At 38.6% G+C, this 22,455-nt stretch overlaps 1 protein-coding gene across 6 annotated transcripts in view; it reads left to right on the forward strand.

Moving 5' to 3' along the window:
* Window positions 1-22,455, forward strand: part of WDFY2 (WD repeat and FYVE domain containing 2) — a 180,587-nt gene that overhangs the window by 121,059 nt on the left and 37,073 nt on the right. For 5 of the 6 annotated variants that reach the window (XM_054664800.2, XM_063791867.1, XM_063791868.1 and 2 more), the window contains 2 exon segments: window positions 11,965-12,115; window positions 20,445-20,557. The exons of the other annotated variant lie outside the window; for it this stretch is intronic. In XM_054664800.2, the coding sequence (XP_054520775.1) occupies window positions 11,965-12,115; window positions 20,445-20,557 (264 nt within the window). 6 annotated transcript variants of the gene reach the window in all.

The raw sequence follows: 22,455 nt of genomic DNA on the forward strand, positions 1-22,455 counted from the left end.
GTAAATATTAGCAGATATCACAAACGGGATGATTGGAGTACCAAGAATCTTAGATAATGATCAACAAAGCAAAAGAAGCCATAACATAATATGTTAAATGATTGAAGAAAAAAGTTTCAGGAACAACAAGGAAATAAAACGATTATGGAAAAAACAGGGAGATTTTTAAGAGAACCAAATAGAACTTTTAGATAGGAAAATATAGTCATTGAAATAAAAAATCAGTGGGTAGAATATTAGACACAGATTAGTGGAGTGGCAGATGGATTTGATGTCTATGGAACAACATTTTTAAAGTTCTTTTTTTGGGGGGGCAGCAGGGAGACAGGGTCTCAATCAGTTGCCCAGGCTAGAGTGCAGTGGTGTGATCTCAACTCACTGCAACCTCTGGCTTCTGGGCTCAAGCAGTCCTCCTGCCTCACCTCCCAAGTAGCTGGGACTACAGGCGTATGCCACCACACCTGGCTAAGTTTTATATTTTTTGTAGAGATGAGGTTTTGCCATGTTGCCCAGGCTGGTCTTGAACTCCTAAGCTCAAGCAATCCACCAACCTTGGCCTCCCAAAGTACTGTGATTACAGGCAAGAACCACTGTGCCAGCACATTTTTAAAGTTCTAAAAGAAGAAAAAACTTCCAACATAGAATTATATACCCAGAGAAAGTATCTTTCAAAAACTTAAGTAAAATAAGCATTTTTTTGGACACACAAAAACAGAAAGAATTCATCATTCATAGACCTTCACTAAATGAAATGTTAAAGGAAGTCCTTCAGGGAAAAAGAAAGTGATGCCAAAAGAAACTATGTGCCTACTCAAAAGAAAGAACAGTATTAAAAATGGGAACTGAAAGGTTTTTTTCATATGTTATATGAATCTCTTTAAAAGACAATTGACTTTAAGTAAAGACAAAGTAGCAAGGGGCTAATAATATATGTAAATTAAAATGTGCAACAATAACACAAAGATCAGGAGAAATGGAAGTATACTATTGTAGGTTCTAGAATGCTATACACAAAGAGGTATAATAGCACTTGGGGAAAGACCGTGGTAAGTTAAAGACATATACTATTAACCCTGAAACAACTTTTTTTTTTTTTTTTTTGGAGACTGAGTCTTGCTCTGTCACCCAGGCTGGAGTGAAGTGGCACAAACAATTGTGGGCACACCCCAGGTTCAAGTAGTTCTCCTGCCTCAGCCTCCCAACTAGCTGGGATTACAGGCACCCGCCACCACACCCAGCTAATATTTGCGATCCACCTGCCTTGGCCTCCCAAAGTGCTGGGATTACAGGCGTGAGCCACCACTCCTGGCCCAAAACAACTATTAAAATAACAAATTGAGGACCAGGGACAGCAGCTGACAGCTGTGATCCCAGCACTTTGGGAAGCTGAGGTGGAGGATCCTTTCAGCCCAGGAGTTTGAGACCAGCCTGGGCAACACAACAAGACCCCATCTCTAAAAAAAAAAATACCAATTAGCCTGTAGTCTTAGCTACTAGGGAGGCTAAGGTGGGAGGGTTGCTTCAGTCCAGGGGTTTGAAGTTACAGTGAGCTGTGCCTGCACCATTGTACTCTACCCTGGGTAACAGAGCAAGACCCTGTCTCTAAATAATAGAATAAAATAAAAATAAACAGCAAATCAAAAAATGACAGCTAATAGGCAAACCAAGGAGATAAAGTAGAATCATATAGTAATTCCCAATTAATTAAAAAAAAAGCAGACTAAGAGGAAAAAAGGGGTAAAGAACGGGTGGAAAAATATAAAACAACACAGTAATAGATGTAAACCTCACAATGTCAGTAATCACATTAAAAATAAATGATCTAAAGGCAATTAAAAGGCAGTTAGTATCAGACTGAGTAGAAAGGTGAGACCCAAGTATAAACTATAAGAAGTGTGTTTTACATATAAAGACACCAATAGCTTAAAAGTAAAAGGAAGGAAGATGATATACAATGAGAATACTAGTCAAAAGAAAACTGGAGTGATTTTTTAAATATATCAAAGTAGATTTCAGAGCAAAGAACATTACCAGGGATAAAGAAGGTATCATGAGGGCCAGTCTGCCAGAAGACCATAACACTCGTAAATGTTTATGCATCTAATAACATGGTTTTGAAATATGTGACCCCAAAACTGATGAAACTTTAGGGAGAAATAGATACAAGTTAGAGTTAGAAATTTTAATATTTTCAATAATTTATTGAAGATATTAATTGATAGAATAAGTAGGCAGAGAATCAGTAAAGTACAGCAGACTTGAACAAAACAGTCAACAAACTTGCTCTCATTGACATCTGTAGAACATTCTATCCAACTAAAGTTTGTTTTATTTATACATTATTTTCAAGTATGTGGAGAAATATTTATCAAGACAGACAATATTCTAGGCCATAAAATAAATCTCAGTAAATTTGGAAGGATTTAAGTCATGCAAAGTATGTTCTCTGATCAAAATGGAATTGAAGTAGGAATTAATAACAGAAAAATCTCTGGGACAGGTGCAGTGGTTCACACCTGTTAACCCAGTGCTTCCGGAGGTGGGAGGATCACTTGGGATCAGGAGTTGAAGCCTGGGGAACATAGCAAGATGCTGTTTCTATTTAAAAAATTGAAAAATTGATCTTTTTTGAAAAGATCAACAAAATTGATAGACCACTAGCAAAACTAATAAAGAGGAAAAGAGAGAAGAATCAAATAGATGCAATAAAAAATGATAAAGGGGATATCACCACCGATCCCACAGAAATACAAACTACCATCAGAGAATACTATCAACACCTCTATGCAAATAAACTAGAAAATCTAGAAGAAATGGATACATTCCTGGACACATACACCCTCCCAAGACTAAACTAGGAAGAAGTTGAATCCCTGAATAGACCAATAACAGGTTCTGAAACTGAGGCAATAATAGGCTACCAACCAAAAAAAGTCCAGGACCAGACGGATTCACAGCCGAATTCTACCAGAGGTACAAAGAGGAGCTGGTACCATTCCTTCTGAAACTATTCCAATCAATAGAAAAAGAGGAAATCCTCCCCAATTCATTTTATGAGGCCAGCATCATCCTGATACCAAAGCCTGGCAGAGACACAACAAAAAAAAAGAGAATTTTAGACCAATATCCCTGACGAACATCAGTGCAAAAATCCTCAATAAAATACTGGCAAACCAAATCCAGCAGCATATCAAAAAGCTTATCCACCACGATCAAGTAGGCTTCATCCCTGGGATGCAAGGCTGGTTCAACATACGCAAATCAATAAACGTAATCCAGCATATAAACAGAACCAAAGACAAAACCCACATGATTATCTCAATAGATGCAGAAAAGGCCTTTGACAAAATTCAATAGCCCTTCATGCTAAAAACTCTCAATAAACTAGGTATTGATGGGACGTATCTCAAAATAATAAGAGCTATTTATGACAAACCCACAGCCAATATCATACTGAATGGGCAAAAACTGGAAGCATTCCCTTTGAAAACTGGCACAAGACAGGGATGCCCTTTCTCACCATTCCTATTCAACATAGTGTTGGAAGTTCTGGCCAGGGCAATCAGGCAAGAGAAAGAAATAAAGGGTATTCAGTTAGGAAAAGAGGAAGTCAAATTATCCCTGTTTGTAGATGACATGATTGTATATTTAGAAAACCCCATTGTCTCAGCCCAAAGTGTCCTTAAGCTGATAAGCAACTTCAGCAAAGTCTCAGGATACAAAATAAATGTGCAGAAATCACAAGCATTCCTATACACCAATAACAGACAAACAGAGAGCCAAATCATAAGTGAACTCCCATTCACAATTGCTTCAAAGAGAATAAAATACCTAGGAATCCAACTTACAAGGGATGTGAAGGACCTCTTCAAGGAGAACTACAAACCACTGCTCAACGAAATAAAAGAGGACACAAACAAATGGAAAAACATTCCATGCTCATGGGTAGGAAGAATCAATATCATGAAAATGGCCATACTGCCCAGGGTAATTTATATATTCAATGCCATCTCCATCAAGCTACCAATGACTTTCTTCACAGAATTGGAAAAAACTACTTTTAAGTTCATATGGAACCAAAAAAGAGCCCGCATTGCCAAGACAATCCTAAGCCAAAAGAACAAAGCTGGAGGCATCATGCTACCTGACCTCAAACTATACTACAAGGCTACATTACCCAAAACAGCATGGTACTGGTACCAAAACAGAGGTGTAGATCAATGGAATAGAATAGAGCCCTCGGAAATAATACCACACATCCACAACCATCTGATCTTTGACAAACCTGACAAAAACAAGAAATGGGGAAAGGATTCCCTATTTACCAAATGGTGCTGGGAAAACTGGCTAGCCATATGTAGAAAACTGAAACTGGATCCGTTCCTTACACCTTATACAAAAATTAATTCAAGATGGATTAAAGACTTAAATGTTAGACCTAAAACCATAAAAACCCTAGAAGAAAACCTAGGCAATACCATTCAGGACATAGGCATGGGCAAGGACTTCATGTCTAAAACACCAAAAGCAATGGCAACAAAAGCCAAAATTGACAAATGGGATCTAAGTAAACTAAAGAGCTTCTGCACAGCAAAAGAAACTACCATCAGAGTGAACAGGCAACCTACAGAATGGGAGAAGATTTTTACAATCTACCCATCTGACAAAGGGCTAATACCCAGAATCTACAAAGAACTCAAACAAAATTTACCAGAAAAAATCAAACAACTCCATCAAAAAGTGGGCAAAGGATATAAACAGACATTTCTCAAAAGAAGACATTTATGCAGCCAACAGACACATGAAAAAATGCTCATCATCACTGGTCATCAGAGAAATGCAAAACAAAATCACAATAAGATACATCTCACACCAGTTAGAATGGCGATCATTAAAAAGTCAGGAAACAACAGGTGCTGGAGAGGATGTGGAGAAATAGGAATGCTTTTACACTGTTGGTGGGACTGTAAACTAGTTCAACCATTGTGGAAGACAGTGTGGTGATTCCTCAAGGATCTAGAACTAGAAATACCATTTGACCCAGCCATTACATTACTGGTTATATACCCAAAGGATTATAAATCATCCTGCTATAAAGACACATGTACACGTATGTTTATTGTGGCACTATTCACAATAGCAAATACCAAAGATTTGGAACCAACCCAAATGTCCATCAGTGATAGACTGGATTAAGAAAATATGGCACATATACACCATGGAATACTATGCAGCCATAAAACAGGATGAGTTCATGTCGTTTGTAGGGACATGGATGAAGCTGGAAACCATCATTCTGAGCAAACTATCGCAAGGACAGAAAACCAAGCACCGTATCTTCTCACTCATAGGTGGAAATTGAACAATGAGAACACTTGGACACAGGTTGAGGAACATCACACGCTGGGGCCTGTCGTGGTGTGGGGGGAGCAGGGAGGGATAACATTAGGAGAAATAATGTAAATGACGAGTTAATGGGTGCAGCACACCAACATGGCACAAGTATACATATGTAACAAATCTGCACATTGTGCACATGTACCCTAGAACTTAAAATATAATAATAAAAAAATGAAAACACAATATACCAGAATTTATGGTATGATGCCATAGCAGTATTTAAGGAGAAATTTACAGAACTAAACATCTATATTAGAAAACAAGAAGGGACTCATTAACAGTGACTTTGACTTCCACCTTAGAATACCAGAGAAAGAAGAGTCTCCTAAGCAGAAAAAAGGAGAGATCAGTAGAAGTTCATGAAATAGAAAACAGAAAATAGAGAAAAATCAGTGAAATCCAAAAGCTAGTGTTTTGATAAGCTCAATAAAATTGATAAATCTTTAGCCAGAGTTAACAGGGAAAAAAAAAAAAAAGAGAAAATGCAAATTATCAATATCAGGAATGAGTGAAGTGACATTACTACAGAGTCTAGGTATATTTAAAGGATAATATGTAATATTATGAACAACTTTATACTAATAAATTTGAAAACTGAAATTTTAAAAATCTTTGAAAAATACAAATTGTGAAAGATTACTAAAAAAGACATAGATAATCCTAATAGTTCTGTATCTACTAATGAAATTGAATTTAATGTATAGTTAAAACCTTCCCACAAAGAAAGCTCCAGGCCCACATGCCTTTACTGGTGAATTTTATGAAAAATTCAAGGAAGAGGCAATGCAAGCTTTACACAGACTCTTTCAGAAGTTGCAGAAGTGAAAGACTTTCCAGCCCATTCTATTAGATCAACATTACCTCTTGTCAAAACTAGACCAAAATGATACAAGTAAAGAAAACTATAGGCCATCATTCTTTATGATAATGGGTGCAAAAAACTAAACAAAATTTCAGTGGATAAAATCCAGCAATATGTAAAAAAGATAATACATCATGATCAAGTGAAGTTTATCTCAGTAATACAGTGTCGGATTAACATTCAAAATTAAATTAGTGGTGTATGCCCAGAAGAAATGAAAGCAGAGGCTCAAGCAGATATATGTACACCCATGTTCATAGCAGCATTGTTTACAATAGCCCAAAGGTGGAGGCAACCTAAATGCCCATCAACACATGAATGAATAAATAAGTTTGGTGTATACATACAGTGGAATATTATTCAACCTTAAAAGGGTAGGAAGTTCTGACACATGCAAATGAACCTTGAAGACATATGCTAAGTGAAATAAGCCAATCAAGAAAAGGACAAGGCCAGGCGTAGTGGCTCACGCCTGTAATCCCGGCACTTTAGGAGGCCAAGGCGGGTGGATCACCTGAGGCCAGAAGTTCAAGACCAGCCTCTACTAAAATATAAAAATTAGCCTGCGTGGTGGTGTGCGCCTGTAATCCCAGCTGCTTTGGAGGCTGATGCAGGGGAATTGCTTGAACCCAGGAGGTGGAGGTTGCAGTGAGCTGAGATTGCACCACTGCATTCCAGCCTGGGTGACAGAGCAAGATTCCATCTCAAAAAAAAAAAAAAAAAAAGGAGAAATACTGAAGGATTCCCCTTATATATGAGATACTTATGGTAATCAAATTCATAGAGACAGAAAGGCGAATGGTGATTACCAAGGCCCAGGAGAGGGGGAAATGGCGAGTTAGTGGGTAAAGAGTTTCAGTTTGGGAAGGTGAGAAAGTTCTAGAGAGTGAAAGGTGGTGATGGTTATACAACAGCGTGAATGTGCTTAATGCCACAGAACTGTATACTTCAGTTGTAAATTTTTTGTTATGTATATTTTAATACAGTAAAAAATTAAAAGATTACATATGTGGATTACTTAGTGAAGTATCTGAAACATAGTTTAATGGTCTAATAAATATTAATTCCTTTCAAAAAAAAAAGGAAAGCAGTGTTGACAAGGATGTGGAGAAATTGGAACCCTCTTTTTGTTTTTGTTTTTTTGTTTTGTTTTGTTTTGTTTTTTGATAGAGAGTTTCGTTCTTGTCGCCCAGGCTGGAGTGCAGTGGCGTGATCTTGGCTCACCGCAACCTCTGCCTCTCGGGTTCAAGTGATTCTCCTGCCTCAGCCTCCCAAGTAGCTGGAATTACAGGCACTTGCCACCATGTCCGGCTAATTTTTGTATGTTTTAGTAGAGACGGGTTTTCACCATGTTGGCCAGGCTAGTCTTGAACTCCTGACCTTAGGTGATCCACCTGCCTCGGCCTCCCAAATTGCTGGGATTACAGGTGTGAGCCACTGCACCCAGGCCTGGAACCCTCTTAACAGTGTTGGTGGGAATGTAAAATGATGTAGCCACTTTGAAAAACAGTTTGGTAGTTCCTCAAAGAGTTAAATATAAAGTTACGTTGTGACACAGCATTTTTACTCCTAGTTATGTACCCAACAGAACTGAAGGCATATATAGTCATGTGTTGCTTAATGACAGTGACACATTCTGAGAAATGCATTGTTAGGTGATTTCAGTGTTGTGTGAACGTGAGAGAATGTACTTACACACCTAGATGGGATTGCTTACTACATGCCTGGGCTAGAGGGTATAGCCTGTTGCTCCCTAGGCTTGCACACCTGTACAGTATGTTACTGTTATGAATACTGTAAGCAGTTGTAGCACAATGGTATTTGTTACAATAAACATATCTAAAAATAGAAAAGGTACAGTAAAAATTTGCTGCAAAAGATTTAAAAAATGTTATGGTATGCCTGGATAGGGCACTTACCATGAATGGAGCTTGCAGAACTGGAAATTGCTCTGGGTGAGTCAGTGAGTGAGTAGTGAGTGAATGTGAAGGCCTTGGACATTACTGTACACTACTGTAGACTTCATAAACACTATACACTTAGGCTATTAAAAATATTTTTTCAATAATAAACCTAGTGTACTCTATTTTTACTTTATAAACTTTTTAATTTTTTCAGCTTTTCAACTTTTTTGTAATAACAGCTTAAAACACAACTGTACAAAATATTTTTTCTTCATACCTTTATTCTCTAGGTTTTTTGGTTTTTTAAATTTTTAATATTTTTGTTTTACTTTTTAAACATTTTTGTTAAAAACTAAGACACAAACACACGCATTAGCCTAGGCCTACTTAGGGTCAGGATCATCAGTATCACTGTCTTCCATCTCCACAGCTCGTCCCACTGGAAGGTCTTCAGGGGCCATAACACCCATGGAGCTGTCACCTCCTATCATAACAATGCCTTCTTCTGGATACTTCCTGCAGGACCTGCATGAGGCTGTTTTACAGTTTACAGTTAACATTTTAAAATATATATATAAATAGAAGGAGTACACTCTAAAATACTGATTTTAAAAGCATAGTATAGTAAATACATAAACCAGTAACATGGGTCATTTAGTATCATTATCAAGTAACATTATTGTAGGTGCTGTACTTTAAATGACTGGCAGCACAGTGGGTTTGTTTTCACCAGCATCACCACAGACAGGTGAGTAATGCATTGTGCTAGAACAGCCACGCCCTTTCAGCCCCATTATAATCTTATGGTGCCACAGTTTCCATCACTGACTGAAGCATCGTTATGTGGAGCATGACAGTATTCACACAAAAACTCATACGTACCTCTTCATAACAACGTTATTCATAATGGCCAAAAAAATGGAAATAACCTCAATGTCCATCAGTGATGAATGGATAAACAAAATGTGATATATATATACAGTGAGTTATTTAGCCATTTAGTAATGAAGTACATGCTACAAAATGGTTGAACCTTGGAAACTTATGCTAAGAGAAAAAAGCTGCACACAAAAGGCCATGTATTGTGTGATTACATTTATATGAAGTGTCAGGAATAGGAGAGAATTCACAGAGAAAGATAATAGATTAGTGTTTTCCAAGGATGAGGGAAGTGAGAGTTGGGAATATAGAGTTTCATTTTGGGATGATGGAAATGTTCTGGAAATAGATAATAGTGATGATGCACAACATTGTGAGTAACTAATAAACAGTGAATTATACACTATAAAATGTTTAAAGTGGTGAATTTTGTGTTATGTGAATTTTATCTCAATACAAAATTTTAAAAATCAACAAGTGATCCCAAAACCAAAGGCATTACAAGAAAGAAAACTGCAGACCAATATCTCTCATGAAAAAAAAAAACTAGCAAATTGACCCCAACCATATATTAAAAAGAATTACACAGCATGACCTAGTGGGATTTATTCCAGATAGGCAAAGCAGGTTCAGCATTCAAAAATCAATGTAATCCATTACGTCAACAGGTTAAAGAAGAAAAATCATGTTATTGTATTAATTAATGTGGGAAAGCATTTGGTAAAATCCAGTTCATTACAAAATATTCCCAGCAAACTAGGACTAGAGGGGAGCTTCTTCAATAAAGAAATATCTATGGAAACCCTGCAGCTAACATCATCCTTAATGGTGAGAAAAGAGATGCTTTCCCTCTAAGATCAGGATCAAGGCAAGAAAGATGTCCCCCTCACCACTCCTGTTAAAGAAGTATAGCCAGACATCAAACCCATGTTTTTTCTTATGAATTTCTGAAGCTTAGTGATAAGTTATGTATCTTTGAAATTTTTTTTCAATAAAAGAATCTTTTTCACCTTAAACAGAAGTATGTGATCTGAGTTTTGGGGGTTTTTTTGTTTGTTTTTGTTTTCTGGTAGTCATAGGTAGCCTGACACTGAGAGAGAGAACCAACTTTGACATCAGGGAGAATAGGGTTTTGATTCTTTGTCATTCATTGGTTTTGTAGCTTTGAGCAAGCCACTTAACATTTCTAGCCTCTGCCTCCTCTGGCACAGGAAGGCTGCTCAGAGGGCTAAAGCCCCTTATCATCTAGGGCTGCTGTCATCCCCTTGGACTCGAATATGGTAGATAGAAGGCTAAAGGCCCCCTCAGTAAAAAGAGGGGTGAGGTGTTAGGGGCCACTTTCTGCTTGAAATAGACTTGAGTATACTTGAACTCATTAGAGAGTTCACTTTTTATTCCATCACTGATAGAACTTGAATTGAACATTTGATGATAGAGACATAAAAAGATCTTCACGAGTTTCTCCAAGAAGTCACATCTTTTAGTTAAAGCCTGTGTTTTGATCTTGATGGTGACTGGTACTCCGAAAGCAGTTGTGTATTGTAGAGACATCACAGTGTCACTGCTTCCCTATTCCCTTAGATTCTCCAAGCTTCAAATACCAGCTCTTAAAGCATCAAGCATTTGTTGAATGACTGCCCTGTGGCTGTTCATGCTGGTTCTGACTGTATTGTATGGTAGCAATCCCAAAGGGCCATCTTGCTAAGGTTGTATTTGTTGTAAAATGATGAAATCATCCACTTTGCAGGGTCATTACAATGATTAAGCTAGAGAATGTATTTAAGTGCCTGGCACTTGTTAGACATTCAGAAATTGGCAGATGGTATTATTATTGTCAGCAGAGCCGCATTTGTCCATCCATACTGTCTAACTCTGTTTTCATGATCAAAATGTGAAACCAGTGTCTTCTCTGTGACCTCACCACAGTCATGATGAGTGTGTTCATGCCCCATCAGACTGCCAGCCCTTGGGAGCAGGGCCCGGTGAGATCCAGGTTGCAGGATGTCAGTCTTTGTTCATTCCAGTCAGCTGTGTTCAGTGACTGCAGATGCCCTCCACTTTACTGCCTGGAATATAAAATAAGAAGGCAAAAATCCTTCCACCTGATTTCATTTGGTAACTGAGAAGCTGTAAGACCTCAGCCAAACTACTCCACCTCATTGTGCCTCACTTTGTCCATATGTAAAATAGGGAGATGGGTTAACTGATATGAATAGCCTCTTCTAATTCTGGAATTGTGTGATGTGATAACTGTGATCATATTGCTCTTGTTTATTAACAACTCTAGGAAATTTGCTCTTATTATCATTCATACACACACACACACACTGTAACATAAGGGATACTTCACTTTCTTCTATATGGTTCTTAGGAATAATTCTGTCCTCCTTTCCATGCATTTAATTTCTGAAAGAAAGTGTTCATCTAGAACTTTTGTATGGCTTTATAAGACAGACTTCATTAAAAGATTAACAGTATGCTCCAGTTTTTTTGTAAGTGCACATAAACTGACGGTAGTGATATTATATGAACATCACTCCTAATGTGTTTTGTGGTCACACTGGATGTGGCTCTCTCCAGTCCAGCAGCCCTAGCGTGTCTGAGGGAGGTGGCCCAGGCCCTTTGGTTACAGGAGCTATGTGTGGCAGTAATCCTTGGGTTGGCACAAATGGGGCAGGAGGGGGAACATTGGGAAGAGACGGATAGTTTTTTTTTAATCACCCAAAACACTTAGACACGCCTGTCTAAAGGGGAATACCCCCACCCCCCACGAGAACCACTGTTCTACCTTGTCCTTAAAATGGTTCTGCTGTTCAGCTTATTCTGGGATGGGGAGAAGAGAATGGTGCATCTCTGTGGGCCATGTTCTTCCAACCTCCTTAGGATGCTTTATAGGTTTTCTTTTCTCTTGGTTTTCAGCGCATCAGAGCAGAGTGACGATGATCCTGTTTGTCCTGGAGCTGGAGTGGGTGCTGAGCACAGGACAGGACAAGCAATTTGCCTGGCACTGCTCTGAGAGTGGGCAGCGCCTGGGAGGTTATCGGACCAGTGCTGTGGCCTCAGGCCTGCAGTATCCTTTGCTGGACAAAAATCTCTTAGTGGGAACTTAACTGTTGACCTCTTTGATTCATGAAATTTTGGGGTATGTGCAGCTTGAAAGTTTTGTTAATGACAGTTGCCCAGTGTGGATTACAATGCTCATAGAATTTCCTGAGGCACAAATCATTGAGTTCCCATGTAAGTAGAGTGAAGTGCAGTCACTTGACCTGAAATAATAGACTGCTGAGCCATTTGTGAGCCTACTGTAACATGAGGTGTGACATCTAGACAGAACACAGTGCAGATTCATGAACCTCAGCTGTCAGAAATAATTATGGTACATGAAGATGAAATCATCACCAAAATGTAATCTTTGCTCTTTGTACAGAAGTAATTTACACATAGATACCAAAGTTGTGAACATTCCCATTGGTGTCTGGGAGAAGAACTATAGGAATCCTGTTCAGTTTTAAATAGTTATTGAGAGGTTACCATGCCAGGACCAGAGTGGGTGAGCTGGTATCTACATGGTAATGTTAAAAGCTTTGTTCCAGGAATGAGACACTTTCAGATTATATAGAGGGATATTTTTGTCCCCCTAATTGCCAGGGTCCTCATGCTCATGGTGAATCCTTGCTGATGCTGGGTAATGCTCCCAGCTGCCCGACTAGGCTCCGGCAAGCACAGTATTGACTAGTGTGTAGCATGTGTGGATGCAGGTACCATTGTAAGGAGTAAAGGACCCTGGGTTCTTAGTTTAAAAAGCATATGGTCTTTTTATCTTCTGACAAATTGAGAAGTAGGTAGAAACAGGTCACTTGTCAGCAAAAGCAGGAAGAAACAGTAAGTCCTGCTTTCTAATTTCATCTCCATATTTATAAAATGCCTATTCAGTGATTTACAACATCTGACAAAGTACATTGCAGTTTCTTTGAAACTGTGCGGCATTCAAAGGTATATTTTTGTGTATATATATGCTAATATCACTCTTATTTTTCTCACTGGAAGAGCAAGGTGAAGAAACTTAGAATGACCATTGTGGAAAGTTGTAAAAGTAGCAAGTTGCCAAGAAGACCAAAGGCAAGGATGATAAGGAATGGCAGGCAGGATCAGCTCATCTTTGAGAGGGTAGTATTACTTGTTAATAAAAGAAACTCCAAACTTTACTTTTTAAAAGCCAATTCAGATGAGCATAATACTTAAGTTGAAATATGTGAACTCTCTTGCCAATACATAAATGACTTCTTATAGTGTTAGAGCTGGAAGCACTTAGTGTTAGCACTTAGAGATCACCTAGTTCAACCCTCTGTCTTTATCCATTCGGGCTGCTATAATAAATTGCTGTAAACTGGGTGTCCTTTAAACAACAGAAATTTATTGCTTACAATTCTGGAGGCTGGGAATTCTAAGATCAAGGCACCAGCAGATTCAGTGTCTGGTGAGGGCGCTTGCTTCCTGCTTCGTAGACAACATCTCACTGTGTCCTCACATGGTGAAAGGGCAGAGGAGCTCTCTGTGGCCTTTTTTTTTTGTAAGGGCACTAATCCCATTCATGAGGATTCATCTACAAACAACATCACACTGGGAATTAGGTTTTGACATATGAATTTTGGGGAGACATAATCATTCTGTCTTCTCTCTCTCTCTCTCTCTCTCTATTTCACACACACACACAAACACACACACTGTCACTATGCGTGGTGATGGATGTGTTAATTAATTTGACCATGATGATTATTACACAGTGTGTATGTATATCACATCATCACATTCAACATTTTGAATATATACAATCTTTGTCAATTAAATACTTTTTTAGAATTCAGTCTACACTACCCTCATTTTACAGATGAGCTGGCTGAAGCCCAGAAAGGGTCCTATGTCTTATCTGAGGCCACCCAGCTAGTAAGTAGGAAAATCCTCACAAGAACCCAGGCCTTCTGCCTTGGACTCCTGTTTTTTTCCCATTATACTGCATTGCTCCTTCAAGAAGGAACTAATGGCATCAATATAATTTGGTCTTATGCTGGTTTCTGTATCACTTAGCCAAGCCCAAGGAGTATGGAAAAAAAAATACAGATCTTGCCTCAGGAAGCTAACTTTTTAAACTATTTGAAAATAAAAAACAAATGGACAATGTCCAATTTGCCCTGACTGTTGTCTTTGATGTAGGATTATAACCACCACAGCTCCTCCCTTCGGGCATCTCCAGGAGTCATCCTCATTTTGTGACTATTCCCTTTTGCCACACCATGTGGTTTACCAAGCAGAAAGTCGTATGATTGGGTATCAGAAGCCTGTGTGTGTGAGAGCCTCTGGTTTCAGTTCCATCCAGCCAGCCTCACTGTTCAGGTGGTAGAGAGCTGCAGTACTACAGACAGGCCCTCCCAGAAGATTCCCTGACCTCTGCCAGCTCTGCCTTGCCAACTATGATTTTGGAGCCATAGTTCCAACCTTTCCTCTTGAGTATTTTTCCATTGCTAAACACTGATGGCATGACAGCTCTGTGCTTTTGCCAGAGGGTCTCAGCCAAGAACCACGTGACTTTTCTAAGGCTGGAAGTTTTTTCTGGGAGCTGGCTGATAGATTGTTAATAGGCAAGCCATACAGTATTAGGGTTCACATTTAAATTTAGCTTTTAAAAACATTTCCTTCTGAGAACCTCCCACCCCCCACCCTTCTCTGTTCCTTCTTTTTGTCACCCTCCACACTTACAGGGGTTTTGGTTTCATCGTTGTTTGTTGTTTGTTTGTTTTAGTGATGAAGGGAGGAGGAAGATTTTATGAATCAACATAAAAGATTATGAATAATATCATTAACCCTATTTATCTTCATAGTAGACAGCTAATGGTAGATAAGAGACCTCCACAGATGAACTCATTCTCTTCTATCTCCACCTCAAACAGTCATTCAGCCAAGGCAACAAGTGACAGACTAAATCAGATTGAATTCAGCCTTTATTCCTCTTCTTTCAGGCGTCTTAGTGGAGAAGTAAATATGCAATGAAAATAACCAAAATTCAAGTAGAAAAGTAAAGGAAGACAAAGAGACTGGTTCATAAATTGAATTATCAATTTATGAATAACTTCAAATTCTTTGATTGTTTTGACTGAAGATCTGAAGCTTCAAATATAAATGACCTGTAATAGGAACAACAAGAATGACAATAATAAGAAGGAGAGAAAAGGAAAAGGGAAAAGAAAAAAATCTCAGATTTGCAGGCCCTGAAAATGTCTTAGATTTTCAGTCTTTTACACATTACTTTGTTCACTGTCAAAACAATAATGTGAAGTAAAAACAAAAGACCTAATTCTCTGTTTTCACAGTGTAGAAACCAAGGCTCAGGGAGTAGGTGACTTGCTCAAGGTCACGTAACTGTTAGCCGGCAGAACCAGGATTAGAATTGGGGGATTATAATTTTTCAGCCAGCCCTCTGCACAACTGGGTACAGCAGAATGAGGTTATTTCCCAAAGACTCCATGGCAGGTAAATGATAGTAAATAGAAATGTGTTCCTTCCCCACTTCACTTGTTAGTCTTTAAATTTGTGAATACTTTATCCAGCGTCATTTGTCAGTGTCTTGTTATTTGACCATGTTTTGATAATATTTTTCCTGTTTTCACAAAAATAATTCAAATATTCTATTTTAGGATTTTGTTCATGTCAGAGATATTTCCACAATGTCACTCTGTGTAGTGGAATGTTTCCCACCTAATGTAATCTCTTAGATTTATTTCTGTTCAGGTAAAGAGTTCTGAAAAGCTGTTAAGATTATGTCGATTTCTTCCTATCATACTTAATGCCAGTCATTCACATCCACTGTTGATTCTTCTATCCCTTTTTGCTTTCTCTCAATTTTTGCTGGAGTATTTTAAAGCAAATTCTAGACCTTATATCATTTTATCCTTATATACTTCATTGAAAATATATGGGTTACTTTTTCAGTAATCACAATGCTATTGTTACATCTAAAAATTAACAATCACTCTTTGATCTCCTTGATATTGTTGAATTTCAGATTTCACTGCTTATTTTGAAAATGGCTTTTGTGCAGTGGGTTTGTTTGAAATTCGATCTAGACAAGATCCACACATTGCATGTGGTTGTCACGTCTTCTAAATCTTTCTTCATCCAGAGCAGTGCCCCCTTCACTTTTAATGCCACCGCCTTGTTGAAGGTACTGAATCAGTTCTCCTGCACACAGTCCCATATTCTAAATTGATGTCATTTAACTTGCTCCTTTACCTACCCTCCTCACATATTTTCAGTAAACTGAAAAACTGCCCCTATAATCTTGATTTCATTCAGATTCAGCCTTTTAGTGAGAGCATTTGGTTCTCACCAAGTGTGCTTCATAGAGCTTCCCATTATAAGGCACATGGCATTGGATTGTCGCCCTTTCAGTTATGCTGAGATTGATTGGCAGTTCGGGTGGTGACAGCCAGATCCCTGCAGTGCCGTACTCCATACCAGCCTTTTAATAGTTTCATCCGTTGCTGAGCTTTGCCTGAACACTTTTTCGTTAAGGTTGCAAAATGGTGATTTTCTAATCCTATCATATTTTTCCCATGTATTTGTTGGAATCCTAAAGGATAACTTCCCCTGCCTCATTAGCTAGGGCTATTTGGTTACCCTGAAATACAATTATTATAGGAAAAGCAAGATAAATTCTTATATCTGTCTTTTTAGTTCCTGATTTTCAGAGTACAGATTTGGTGCCCTGCTCACCTATAACAGGAATCTTTTTTTTTCTTTTTGAGCACTATTATGAAATCTTAGGTTGGTTGGTTGTTTTTAAATAGTAATATGTTCAGTATATATCAATAAACTGCCATCTTTTTATTTTATGTTCAAATTATCCTATTTTTGGCCAGTAATAACTCCATTAAATGGGCTCCAATGTCTTTTTTAACTTTTTTTTTTTTTTTTTTTTTTTTGAGATGGCGTTTCACTCTTGCCATCCAGGCTGGAGTGCAATGGCACTATCTCAGCTCACTGCAACCTCTGCCTCCTGGATTCAAGCGATTCTCCTGCCTCAGCCTCCTGGGTAGCTGAAATTACAGGCACTGACCACCGCGCCCAGCTAATTTTTTGTATTTTTAGTAGAGACAGGGTTTCACTATGTTGGCCAGGCTGGTCTCGAACTCCTGACCTCGTGATCCGCCCGCCTCGGCCTCCCAGAGTGCTGGGATTACAGGCGTGAGCCATCGCACCCAGCCCAATTTTTATTTTTTAAAGATTATTTTTTAGAGCAATTTTGGGTGCACAGCAAAATTGAGCAGAAAGTATAGAGATTGCCTGTGCACCTCATGACCTCCACATGCATGGCCTCCCCATTACCAGCATCCCCCACCAGAGTGGTATGCTTGTTAACAATCAGTGAACCTACATTGGCACGTCACTATCACCTGAAGTCCATAGTTTAGGGTTCACTCTTGGTGTTGTACATTCTATGGATTTGGACAAGTATATAAAGACATGTATCTGCCATTGTAGCGTCATATGGAATAGTTTCACTGCTCTAAATAGCCTCTGTGCTCTACCAGTTCATCCCTTATCACTGTGTCTGAAATAAGCCCACTTAGCCTTCGGTAGCTTCCTTGCCTTCTGACTCAACATGTCTCAAGTTCATCTTGTACTTTTCCTGTCCCAATCCTGGAATCAGCCATTTTTTTAGTGAGGAACAATATTCAGAGATAGCTAAGAAGTATATATAAATGTGTGTGTATTTTTTAAAAGAGAATAAATCATAAGTTCATATAATATTTCTTATTCAAATTTAACATTATGGGATTTTTACTTTTTGGTTTTTGCACTTGATTCTTTTATCTTCGGCTGAAAATCTTGGTTGTTAAAACATTGGCATAGTTCCTCATTTGGTTTATCCTACGGTTTATTTAAATGGTTCCAAAATAATGAGCAATACTAAATAACAATAAGACTACTGAATGAGATTTTAGATTTCTTTGCAACTCTCTTTGTCCTTAGAATATATTCTACCAGTGATGGGGGCGAGACTTCCCCCTTGTCATAGTTCCCATTTGGAATCCTGTAATATTTTTACATATTAAAAATACATAAAATTTTTGCTCAGGCATGGTGGCTCACACCTGTAATCCCAGCATTTTGGGAGGCCAAGGTGGAAGGATCACTTGAGCCTAGGAGTTTGAGACAAGCCTGGGCAACAAAGTGAGACATTGAAACATTGAAAATGTTGTGTTTTAAAGGCACTCGAAATCGTTCTAATTATGTGATTATGTCACCAATTTGATAGGTTCATTCATTTTACTTTGTTTTCAATTTGGGGGATTTTTTGAGATATATATGTGTATGTATATACATATGTGTGTGTGTGTGTATATATATCTATATATACACAATTTTTTTTTTTTTTTTAAGACAGGGTCTCACTGTGTCACCCAGGCTGGAGTGCAGCAGCTTGAACATGGCTCACTGCAGCTTCAATTTCCTGGACTCAAGCAATCCTCCTGTGTCAGCCTCCCATGTAGCTGGAACCACAGGCATGTGCCACCATGCTCAACTAATTATTTTAGTTTTTGTAGAGATGAGGTCTCACTTTGTTGCCCAGGCTCAAGTGATCCTCCCTCCTTGGCCTCCCAAAGTGCTGGGATTACAGGCATGAGCCACTGTGCCTGGCCACAAATTTTTGTACCTTTTAATATGTAAAGATTTTACAAAATTCTAAAATAGGAACTATGACAAGGGAGAAGTCTCACTGCCATCACTGTCCCCTGACCTTGCCACTTTTGTTAGATCTTAATCCCTCTAGTGCTTCCCTTTCTAAATATGAGTGCATACATGCACATGCACACACATACATACACATTTGTATTTCTCTCTGTTTCTTACACAAAGGTAGTATAGCTTATAAACTCTCATATGCGTTGGCTGCCCCCTCCACACACTTGATAATATATCCTGGTGTCTGTGTATAAAGATCTCCATTTTTACCCCAGCTGCATAATATTCTATTGTGTGGATGTAGCATAGTTAATTCAGTAAGTCCCTTATTGATAGACGTTTGGGTTATTTTCAAACTTTAGCTATTAAAATAACATGGAGTGACTAGCCTTGGGCATGTGTCATTCTGTATTTTTGCCTGTGTGTCTCTGGGTGGATCTTTAGAAATAGGGTTGCTAGGCTTTGTCAACCAGAGAAGCTTGTTAGAGACTCCATGCCTAGGGCTTTTACTGGTCATGTAGGCAGATCTACCTGGGACATTCAAAAATTCCAGATTCCCAGAAGGAAAGCAGGTATTCAGTGTAAGCCACATTGTTTGAACAGTTAAGGCACAGTGAGCCACTCTTATCAGTTAATGGTGGGAACCTTCCCAAAATCCAAATTCCCAGACACTATGCCAACTTCGTAAGCCGACTTTCAGAGGATCACAGTCAGAGCTGCTGTGTTAACTCTTTTTGCACAGCACCATTTTGATTTCTTCTTGAACTATCTATTAATAGTTCCATTCAAATTTTGCCCATTTTTCTATTAGGTTTGGGATCCTTTTCTTCTTGATTGCTCTTTTTATATTAGAGATTTGGGCCCTTTGTGACATAAGTTGCAAATATTTTTTTCCAGTTTATCTTTTGGCTTTGCTCATAATATTTGTTGTGTTTTTGAGTCATAGCTTTTCCCACTCCAAGGTTACAAAGAAACTTTCCTATCTAAAGCTTATGTTTTCATTTTCTACATTTAGATCCCTAATTCATTTGGAATCTGTCCCAGTATACATTGTGAAATACAGATTCTATTTTCTTTTTCCAAATGGCTATCCAGTTTGTGCCAACATCATTTTTTTAAATTCATCTTTTCCTTATTCATTTGAAAAGCTACCTTCATCAGACATTTACTAAATTTCATTGTGCTTTTGGGTTTATTTCTCGACTTTGTATTCTGTTCTGTTAGTCTATTTATGCACCAATACTACACTTTTAATTAAAGAAACTTTATAACATTTTTTAATATCTGGTAGGGCTAACCTCCCTATCACATACCATATTGTTCTTATTTTCAGAGTATTCTTGGCTCTTTTTGCTTATTTATTTTTCCATATGAACACTTCTGGCTATAGAAAACAACATGTGTTGATATTTTTTAAATATATAGATTTATTTTATTAATTTAGGAGCAAGAAGTGACATCTTTAAGTTTTAAGTCTTACTGTCCAATAATACAGTATGTCCTTCATTTGGTTAAGTTCACTTTTGTGTCTTTCAGCACTGTCTTCACATTTTCCTCAGATGGGATTTGCGTATTTCTTGTTACATTTATGCCCTGTTTTTTCATTGTAAATTCCCTCATTTAATTTTGAGAAACAATCCTTAATGCTTTCATGATAGATTTGATGTTGAAACCCGGCATGTGTTTATTGGTGACCACTCAGGCCAAGTAACAATCCTCAAACTGGAGCAAGAAAACTGCACCCTGGTCACAACATTCAGAGGACACACAGGTAGGATTAACAGTAAAATCGTCATGTGCTGATAGCACAGTGAGATATCGCCTGCTGCATCTCCTGATGTTCAGATATGTTTTGAAAGTGGCAAAGTACAATCCATGCTTGTGCAAAGATACACATGATATGCTTAACTCATTTCAAAATGGTTCAGTAAGATATAACGTCAAACGTTTTTCTGTATAATCCAAACAAAAGAGAAACCAATCTATTTTGAAAATGTTGATAATTTGGTTCTCTGTCATACTGCACCAGAGAAAGCCAGTGTTGGCGTACATTAATGAGGCATTGTTTGAGACCATGTAGCCTCGGACAGCTCAAACCCCAGAAGGCCAAAAAGACAGCTGCCTCGGTCTGACCTTGCCCTTCCTGGAGTTAGAAGATGGTGTACAAGAAAGATTCCCACTTCCAAGTCAAATGAAAAGACAGATATACTCTTCATGAGTAGCTAGACTTTGTGAAAAAGGTCAAGTTCCTCTCCAACTTTCCTTCCTTCATATCCTTTTCAGGTTAAAACCTAAGGTCCCCTTTATGTTTTTGCTCTGCTCAGGGTCATTAAAGCAAGGTAATATAAAATATTCATGCTTAGCCTTTGAAAGACTTGATAGATGATAATGATTAATTTTTTACTAGTAGTTTTAACATGTACTATTGACTCTAGAACTTATCGACCCTAGAAAATGAGTCATCGCCAGTTTTCATGGTTCTTAAAGGGCTTTTCCATTTTCTACCAGCTACAAACCCATGATTTTGTGTAAAACAGGAGAATACTGAGTTTAGATGTCATATAAGAAAAAAAGTAGGGGAAAGAGGATGTAAAATTGGATAGTACCTGGATCATTAGGGGCTTCCTAAAGGGAAAAAATGGAATGCTAGAATAAGAAACATATAGTAAGGAGAAAATTGAATCCAAGGAAGAAGATTCATAAAAGATCATCTTAATTATTTATGCCTTTGGGAGGAAGAACACATGGAAATATCCCCTATGGATAGGACCCTGGTCTTCCCTGACTGAATTTCTTTTTTAGCCGCTTACACCCTCACCTACACTTTGGCCAAGACTGGGCCTGGGGTTCTGGGGGGGACCCAGAACTGTCCCACCTCAGAAGTCTTAAACTTCTGTGCGTCACTGCAGACTTCAGCCTCCTCATCCTCCAATTCCCTACACCTTTCTTCATTCCACTTACTGTTTCCCCTTGTGGCGCATTCCAGCCCGCGGTCCTTCCATTTTCCCAGCGTCTCATCCCCTGCATCACCTTTCCTCCCAGTGGTGCATCGCTTCACCCACGCCTTCTCAGCGTTCTCAGTTCTGTGAATGTAAATATTCTGCCTTCTTGGCAAGCCTGTCTGATTCAGACTAACTCTCCACCTTTTCTTCTTGTGCAGCCAGCTGCTGGGTCTACAGTAGTCACGCTGCCTTGAGGCTTAGACCATCATTACCATTGCACACTCACGATTTCCTGTGCAGACTCATGAAGTTGCCTAATAATCCCTCTCCCTGTCCTCAGTTCACTCCTTCTCCCAGGCCCCTAAACAGAGACCTTCACCATCCTTCCCAAGCCCCCATCGCCATCTCATTCCTTGCCTCTTCCTTCAAAAGCTATCAAATAGAAGCTTTAAAAAAAAAAAAAAACCACATATTTCTTGCCCACTGTATATCCCCCTCACCCCAACAAACAAACTTTTTCTCTCCCCACTTCTCCTCTTCTCAGTGCAGGAGAGCTGCCTTCCTCCAGCCCATTCTTCTCAGTGCAGGAGAGCTGCCTTCCTCCAGCCCATTCTTCTCTTCTCAGTGCAGGAGAGCTGCTTTCCTCTGGCCCCAGACTATTTGCAGGGTCTCCACGCCAAAATGGATTGCCTTGATCTCTCTTTTGACTAACTCATTCTTCTCAATT

This window comes from Pan troglodytes, chromosome 14, assembly GCF_028858775.2.
Source record: "Pan troglodytes isolate AG18354 chromosome 14, NHGRI_mPanTro3-v2.0_pri, whole genome shotgun sequence".
NCBI classification, from domain to species: Eukaryota; Metazoa; Chordata; class Mammalia; order Primates; family Hominidae; genus Pan; species Pan troglodytes.